The sequence below is a fragment of the Sapajus apella genome, unplaced genomic scaffold (assembly GCF_009761245.1).
Source record: "Sapajus apella isolate SASKATOON/1434 unplaced genomic scaffold, GSC_monkey_1.0 scaffold59, whole genome shotgun sequence".
NCBI lineage: Eukaryota > Metazoa > Chordata > Mammalia > Primates > Cebidae > Sapajus > Sapajus apella.
Genome location: NW_022436999.1, coordinates 12,360,749 through 12,369,295, shown reverse-complemented (window position 1 = coordinate 12,369,295; position 8,547 = coordinate 12,360,749). Strand labels below are relative to the sequence as shown.

Sequence of the window (8,547 nt, the reverse complement as noted above, 5' to 3'; positions counted from 1 at the left end):
GCAGCGCTTTTTCTGTGTAGACCAATAGCCAACAATTCGCCTGTGATTTTGATTATTTTTGTTCCTGGCTGGCTCACACAATTCGTATCTAACTCATCCCCTTTAGACACTCTTCCAGATGGAATTATTGGATTCGGTCAGAATGGGGGAGGGGCCACTATGCCCTTAAGGGTCTCAGGAGTGCCCACCTGGCTTAGGTCTCGGAACACGGGTGTAGAAGATGGGACTGAGTCTTAGGGTCCCTCAGTGTAAATTGTCAGTTGGAGCGAGCTGGGCACGCACACTAGTGCGCTGGCTTCGGGCAGCTGAAAGGGGTAGTCTCTGAGAGTTTTTAGAGTCTCCTCCAAGGGAAAGCTCGGAAAAAAAGAGAAATGGAACGGAGAGAGCACAGACAGCACCAGCGACCTCCCTCACCTTAACCCTAACGCACCTGTCCCTGTCAAGGCCGTGGGCCCTAACAAATCAGGGAAGAATGTGAGCCGCAACAGCCTGACGCTAAGGGCGCTGAAGGCCTAGGCTGGTGCCTTCCGCTTGGGGCCCGGGCTGTGCGTGGAGGAAAAAGCCGCTGCTCGCCCTCGGGCCGCCGGTAAGGGGGAAATAACCGACCTGGCCCCACCAAGAAAGTGTAGCTCTCCCACCCCTCAACCTAGTCCTGCCAGAGACACTAGAAGCCAGGGCCCCTCTCTCTGCCGCGAAGTTCTAGGGACAAACCCAGAAAGCGACGCCCTCTCTACCTGGCACCCCTCCTCAGAGCGCGAGGGTGAAGAGTTGGGTCCGAAAAGCACAGCCAAGACCCCAGGAATCGAAGAAGGAGACAGGAGGTGTCTGAAGCAAAAAGGCCACTGGGAAATGGGCAGCAGGGCCTAGGCCGCCTCCGAACCGGGCTCCAAGGCCTGTGCCATCTGCCCTGTGCGGGTAGCGCGGGGCCTGGGAGCCAGGGAGCACCCACACTTGCGGTAGTGCTGGGGACGCGGGGCTCTGCCAGGGCGGTTTTATCCTGCCGCCAAAGGGCGCGGACAAGCCCCGCAGCGGAGCGTCCAGCGCCGCTCACGTGCCTTGCCTAGAGCTTCGGTCTCAGACTCTGAAGAAGGCGACTGGGACTTGGGCCTGGAAGCTGGCTTCGGCGTACCCAAGGCGACGACAGCTGAGTTGTACCACGAAGCTCAGGCCGAGGCCTCCTCCCTTGTCTGGCCTTCGGCTCCTTACTGACAGCCTCTGCTCTCAGGAACGCTGTGGACCGGGCCACTAGGCCCCCTGCGCCTGGAGCTGCGCAATCATCCGGGTCTTGAGATGAGCGCGATTCTCTCTGAATCGGTGGAGAGGAGGCTCTGCGTCGCAGAGGACAGCGGCGCCCGAACTTCCCGCGCTTCCCGAGGGCCCAATGGCAAGAACGGCCTCCGGCCTCCGGAGTGCGTGGGTGGCAGGAAAAGATCCCCAGTTTTTCTGCCTCCAGAGAAGCGCGGGATACAAGCCTCTGGATCTTCACCCTAGAGTCCTGCCTTCAGAATTTGCCAAAGACTTGCAGGCGGGGGGGAGGCAGTAGAAAGTGAAGCCCCTTCCAGCCTCAGCCGCCGCCGCCTTTGCGATAGCAGCAGCAATGCAGCTGCCACAGAGCAGAGGAAGGGCAGCTCCGCGCGTGTTCGGTGCCAGGTGTCCCGCTGGCCCTCAGCGGACGGGGGAGAGCAGCTAACAAGGGTCGACGCTCAGCAAACTCAGAGCTCCTCCATAAATGCCAACGCCACTGCCTCTTCCTGGAAGCTTCCACTCCCGACTGGGGTCAAGACCACGCTGTCCTAGCCCAGAAAACAGGTTCAAGAACTGTGGTGCCCGGCCCCAGCGGCGCGCTTCTCCTTCCCTTAGCTCGCTGGGCTCTTGAGCCCCTACCTACAAAGCCAAAAATTAGGGAACCGGAGGCCAAACCCCTTGGCCTCTGAGAATTTAGGAAGCTTCGTTCTCAGCCAAGAGGTCAAGGCGAGCAGGCAGCGGGGACTCGAACAATTGCGTATTCAGATTTGAACCATTAAAAAATAAAAATCACCCGAGGGTTTTTTGGTTTTTTTTTTTTTTTTTTTTTTTCATTTCACTTGGCACAATGGTTTGGCTGTATGGTTTCCTCCTAAAAACATTTTATTTATAAGCCGGTGTTCATTACTTTTGGCCATCGTTCTGACATCTGTAGAGGAGAAACGAAAAGTGGCTTTAGATTCAGTTAAACTGCGACACCCAGAAGGCAAATTGGAGGTCCCTTAAAACAGCTGGTTCCCGAAGATTTCCTCGAGGGAAGAAAAAAATATGGTTAGTTTCCCCTAATGATTTCTCTGAAATGATTGCCAAAAAAACTCAAAGCAATATTCAGTTTTCTTGACTCTTCCTGCTTGTCCCTCTTTTAGCCAGACTGAGCCGAGGATGGCGCAAGGAGGCACATTGTGCAATTTCTTATTAAACGCATCTGGAATATGCGCGCTCTGGGTTTAGTGCCAGAGGTTTTACAAAGAGTTTATGACCGTGACAGAAAATTGTCCTTTTAACGAGTTTACAAGCAGTAATCACGCGGGCTTTTACAGGACCAGCCCTCTTGCTCCTCGCCGGATCTGCAAACATGTCCAAGATTCACCACCTAAGGGAGCAGGAAATGGGCAGGGGCACCCTGCGAGACACAACTTCCACGAGCCTAAAATTATCCCAAGCGGAGCTGGGAGAGTGGGGGGTAGTCAACGGAGTAGGAAGAGAGGGCATGTAAGAAATTAAAGTAATTGGCCCTTCCTATTTTCCAGAGAGATTTCCGCAGCGTCCTTTGAAGCCTGTCAGGGTCATTGAAAGCTATCTTTGTGTAGGGTGTTTGTTTTGGGGAGTGAATGTGAAGAATGTGCGGAGATTCCCTGTGAGAGCCCCTCCTGCAGAGGGTGGCATTTCTCCGTGGCCCAAGACAGGGAGAATAAACACCCTAGTGACTTAAATAAACACCGACTTAATGATCCAAAACACTAACAAGGGAGATTGGGACCCTAAGCTCCCAAATCAAATGATGGTCTCTGAGCGGCTGTGTGCACATCTGTCCATCACTGAGGGGGAAAAACGACTTTATAAGTAAAAGTGTCTACAGTTAAGTACAGTGACCATTTCTCCCTGGAACTCAATGCTATTTGACAGTTTAAAAAAATAAGAAGGCCTTGATTTCCCCCACATACCTCAGCTTTCTAGGCCAAAGCAAAGAATGGGAAAGAGTAAAAAAGAAATAATATATTAATGGTGACACTTACAGATAGGGAAAAATCAAAATTATGAAACTGTCATGTGAGAAAATACCTTCCCTAGGGAACGATATTTTACAAAGCACAAGCAAGCCAATCCTGTTATCCTGAGTAGAATTTTAATAAATAATGCCATTTGTTTCACTAATTTTAAAAGCTAAATACAGAAGATACATCATTTTGCCCCAGACAAAAATAATATGGAGCCTACATGATTACTGGGATTTTTCTGGACACTATCTGGCACCACTGCAAAAGAGCTCCTGTCCTGCTGGTCTGCTTTCTATTTGTACAAATTAATTCACAATGTTTCTATTCTTGTTCTCCTTCCCGTTTTTTCTTCAAGCAGATAAATTATTTTTACTTTCACAGTCTTGTCATAAACTTGTCAACACAAAAGAGCTTAGTTAACATATGAATGCTGTGAAGAGACAGTGGTAAACAAAATTGCATATCTAAATAATAAAAGTAAATAAATATCCCAAAGCTAAATTCACTCTCTTTCTGTCATATAATTAATCTAGTTACTACTCTTGGTTCAGATGATGGCCTTCAAAGTACCCTGCAATTCACAGCCACCATTAAGAAAAAAGAAAAAAAACTAATTTAAAAAAAAAAAAATAGGGCCCAATGACAGCAGTACACCACTCACCTTTTAGAAACAGAATCATACTCCTGGTGTTCTACTAAGTTTTAATTTAGACTGCTTTAGGTACAATAGAAAAGAAACCTGAAAACACATGCTGTTTTAGTAACAAATACCAGGTTGCCAAGATTCCTTGGCATATCTTTGCAAACTAGAAACTAGAAATAGGAGAAACCCTTAACAGGAGTAGGCTACAGATATGAAAGCTTTGAGGACATGAGTAATGGCATTCAGGAAAGTGTTTTTTTCACATTGGTACAATTTTAGAGTTTATCATTAAAAAAAAAAAAAACCCAAGAAAACAAACAACAACCAAAAAAATTCCACTAAATTTGAAAATAGTTGCATTACTAATGGTCATGTCTCTTTCTAACTTTCTCACAAAGAGAGCATTAAGACATTTAGGCACTTGTTTTTTCCTCCTAATACTGTTCTTTTATTTTAATCTACATTAAATTGTTTAACACTAAATATGAAAAATGTAAACTCAATTTTTCCTTATCAAAGAAAGTTACAGATTGTATTTTTCCTATTCACCTTAAGAATGTAATCAGCTCCTCCAAGCCTGGAGGCTCTTATTTTCACTGTTTTTATCTCCCTTTCTCTTTTTGTTTCTCTCTCTTCATTTCCTTTTCCTCTTCACAACACATTTCTCCATAAATAAATTAAAAGGAAATAATAACAATCCAGTTGATTTGTAAATCCCATTCGTTGAAAAAAAGAAAGACTGCTGAAGCAGGCATATCAGTTGCGCAGAACTGAGACTGGGTGCCTGGGTGCTTTTGTTTGTTTGGGTTTTTTTTTTTTTCCCCTGATCTCTGCATTGGGAGGGAAGATGCAAAAGTGGAAAGAGTTGGAGAGAAGAGGGAGACTAAGCTTGAGATCGCTGTCGGTTTTGATTTTTAAAAAGATATTTGTGAAAGTCCACCATTCCTTTATGCGCAAAGAACTCCAGAAACAAGCTGCAAAAATGTTCCTGATTTCTATTTACAAGTGTCCCTAGTCGCTGCAGTGGTTGCTGCTCCAGGCATCCCTTCAAGGCCCCAGTCCCTCCCCACTTAGGACCCCAAGTCCACCAGACTGGAGGTGAGGGGGCCAAGCAGAGAGTCTTGGAGCTGATGCTGGTGGGCCTGCAGGCCGTGACTGGGCTGCGAGGCTGTTAAGCCGGGGAGAGAATAGTTCGAGCTCCTGGCGTGACCCATATTGCCCTGCAGCAGAAGGACCGAGTTCTGGTCTGGACTTTGGGGTGGTGAGAATTCCTCTTCTGAGCTGGACATGAGCGGCTTGCCCCCTTCCAGAGGAGAAAGTTGGTTCTGCTTGTTGGAGGAGGAGTTATTGTTTTCGGTGTTCTCCCTAAGAAATAGAGGACAACACCATATGGTTAAAAAAAAAAAAAAAAAAAAAAAGGTTAAAAAAAGTGTGAGATGGAGGGAGGGGAGCTGGAAGGAGGAAAGAGCCATTGTGCAATCTGTCACCAACCCAAATGGAAGAGCTCTACCCTTCCACCCATCCCCAAGGGTAATGGGGGAGGTGTGAAGTCAGAGGAGCCTAGAGAAACGGAGAGCTACGGACAGAGCCTCCTGTTAGGAGCCAGGTCCTTTTCTCTTCCAGATTTCAGGAAGTGATAGATTAGCAGGATTTACTTGAAACATACAAAATATACATTTTAAATTTTGTTCCAGCAGTTACATTTAAATACATATCAACTAATACCATGTTTAAATGTAACTAAGTTTGAAAATCTTTCAATAAATGGATGTTGGTGATAAAGAAATGACAGAGGACAGAGTCCAATGCACAAATGTTTGGGGTGAATCAAGCCCATTGCCTTGTTCCAGTATGAGACAAACATCCAGTTTTCCTGCCCCAGCCCAGAGTTGGTGGTTTTGCAGACACAGGACAGGTCACGGGAAGTGGTGCCCAGAGCGGCCCAGTGACCGAATAAACACAAGGAGCGCAGCCAGTCTCTCTGATTTCATCTGGAGTCGGCCCTATGGCCTGACTTACAGGACGGCCGTTTTGTAACTAAACGCTAACCGCAACTATATAATCTCTGTTTCTGTGTTACTTGCTAACTCTTCAGCCCCTTGTCACCCCCTCTCAAACTTTTTACCAACATCCAAAGCAACTCATCCTTTCTGGGCAGGGGAAACCGTCGCGCGGCACAGGCTGCTAGCGGGCGAGGTCCCGGCACTCGGTCCGGGTTAACTTCAGGATTTCGCTGCTCTTGCAGCTTTCGCCTTCCGAGTGCTTGCCCCGTATTCCCGACTCCTAGCGCCTGTCTCCTCCTTTCTTTTCCCTTATCCTCACAATCTCTGTCTCCCGGCCAGCCCATTTCAGCTGAATTTATCCTAGCTCTGTGGTTTTCCACCCAGAGAGGAAAGGAAGCAAGACCTTCGGGCCCCAGGCTTGGAAGCAAACAAAGGAACCTAACCGGCCCCTGCGCTCAGGTTTCCCCCAAACTCTTTGGCTTCGCGGAGCGCTCTCCCCGCCACAGCCACCTCCCCACCGTTCTTCTGAATCTCTATCGGAAACTCTACAGAGAACGGAAGGAGCCTGGCCAGGTGACGAAGGTGCTGCCCTGAGGTGGGGGAAGTTAGAGACCAATTTTTTAAATATTGCCTTCTGAGCTCCAGTGCGAGAGAAGGCTGCGACTGGAGATCACTTCCTCGTCTGGGCAGGCGGCGCGGACAGCCAGACCGCCCGGCTGCAGCGCCGGGCCACGAGCGAGCGAACACTGCGAGAATCAACCCTTTCTGAATTTGGGGCTCCGGGAAGTAAATGCAGCGCCACCTCTCCCCAAAGCTCTCTTTTCAGTGTATTTTTAAAGGACTCCTCCCTTTGTCCAGTTAGAGAGAAATGAAGCAGGCGACCTCTGATTCAAAAGACTATCAAGAGAGAGCCGTGTAAAACCGGGCGGGAGTGAGGGCAGGGCCGATGTTCAGGCCAGCTTCACCCCTCCGGGGAGGAAGAGGAGAGAGGTTCGCGAACCTTAGCTCCCACCGAACCTCTTTCCTTGCGACACCAATCAACGCTTCCCTGCCCATTGATTTAGAAAGTCACTCTCCACCCACCACTCCCCGCCGCAGCCAGCCAGGGAGGCATGGAAAACAAACCTAGCGCCAGTATTTCCCGACACTCACATCCCAGAGAAACCCACTTGCGGGTGCTCAAAGCAAATGAGGCCCCAACCTTCACAAGGAACCTCAGAGTTCATGAACTTTCGCAGCAGCGCGGCGGAAGCCTGCGCGCCGCCCGGTGGATGGGCTTCGGCCAGCGGTGAGGATTTGGTGGCGGGTGCCTGCGGTGGCGGGAGGGGGTGGAGGGGAAAGGAAGGTTTCCTAGGGTCACCCGAGTCGCAGGAAGCACGCCGCGTACCTTTCCTTGGCCTCCGCTGCCCGGTCTCTTTGCCTCCGGTTCTTAAACCAGTTGCTGACTTGGGTGGTGGTGAGGCCGGTGGCCTCGGCCAACTCCCGCTTCTCACGCGGCGAGGGGTAGGGATTGTGCGCGTACCACTCCCGCAGCACGCCCCGCGACTTCTCCTTGAAGCAATAGCTGGTCTCCTCGCCGTCCCAGATGGTGCGCGGCAGTGGGAATTTTCGGCGCACCCGATATTTGCCTACGGCGCCCAGGGGTCGGCCGCGCAGCTTCTCGGCCTCCACGTAATGCGCCTTCAGCCACAGTTGCTGCAGTTTGGGGTGGTTGTGAGGCGAGAACTGGTGGCTCTCCAGGATCTTGTAGAGCTCACGGAAGTTGCCGCGGTGGAAGGCGACCACCGCCTTGGCCTTGAGCACGCTCTCGTTCTTGTGCAGGTGGTCGCAGGCAGGCAGTGACCACAGGAACCTGCCCAGGCGCTCCAGGTTTCCACCTTGCTGCAGAACCTCGCACACGCATGCCACTTGCTCCTGAGTAAAACCAAAGGACGGCAGCATCGACATGGCTGGGGCCTGCCGGGGCGCACGGCCCAGGCGCACGCGGCTGGGCGCAGAGCCGAGAAGCAGGGGGCGGCGGCCGCAGGGGATGGGGGCGCGGCTGTTCCTAACCTCCTCCCTAGGCTTTGCAAAGGCGAAAATCCGAGTCGGAATTTGGAGGTGGACGGCCAAGGAGGAGGAGGCAGAAGAGTAGGGGACGCGCTGAACAAGGAGCCGCCGGCGCACTCAGTAGCCTTTAGGGCCTTGTTGCCTCGGACCTCCCGCCCGGTGGATGCTGCTAGTTGCCGGGGAACTTGGTTTCTGTTCTCCCGGCCGCTGCCTTAAAGCGCGCAGCGTCCCCGGCACGCTGATTGGCTGCGGGAGGCGCCTATCCGGGGCTGGCCAGCCAGCGCACCGCCCTGCCGGGCAGCGAGGCCGCACCGCCCAGCTCGGGGAGGGCGAGGCTGAGGAGCTAGGAGTTGTGGTGGTGGTGGTGGTGGTGGTGGGGAGGGGGGTGTTGCGAGGGCTGCGGGGGTAGGGAGTGGTGGGAGGAGAAGGAAGAGGAAAGGTGGGAATCCAGTTGGGGTCTGAGCTGCGCTGCGGAGGTCGGGGGAGGTAGGGAGTGGGTGAGCGCTTCAGGACCCTGCAAGGCGGGACCCGTTGCCAGCATTACCTACCCGGAGTCGCGCACAACTCCGCACAAATCAATGACTTCAAACCTTCGTTTCTCCCCTCTCCC

The 8,547-nt window shown here is 51.4% G+C and overlaps 1 protein-coding gene across 1 annotated transcript; it reads right to left on the bottom strand.

Moving 5' to 3' along the window:
* Positions 1 to 3,353: 3,353 nt before the first annotated feature.
* Positions 3,354 to 8,146, bottom strand: SIX1 (SIX homeobox 1). Its single transcript, XM_032245939.1, has 2 exons — positions 7,276 to 8,146; positions 3,354 to 5,250 (listed from the first exon to the last, which is right to left on the bottom strand). The coding sequence occupies exons 1-2, from the start codon at positions 7,833 to 7,835 to the stop codon at positions 4,956 to 4,958; spliced, it is 855 nt and encodes a 284-aa protein (XP_032101830.1). The 5' UTR covers positions 7,836 to 8,146; the 3' UTR covers positions 3,354 to 4,955.
* Between the last annotated feature and the right edge of the window lie 401 nt (positions 8,147 to 8,547).

Bases quoted from the DNA above. Each gene is read 5' to 3' on its own strand.
- SIX1 (XM_032245939.1), bottom strand. From the start codon at position 7,835: ATGTCGATGCTGCCGTCCTTTGGTTTTACTCAGGAGCAAGTGGCATGC. The intron at 5,251-7,275 runs GTACGCGGCGTG...TCTATTTCTTAG, and splicing joins GCAGCGGAGGCCAAGGAAAG to GGAGAACACCGAAAACAATA.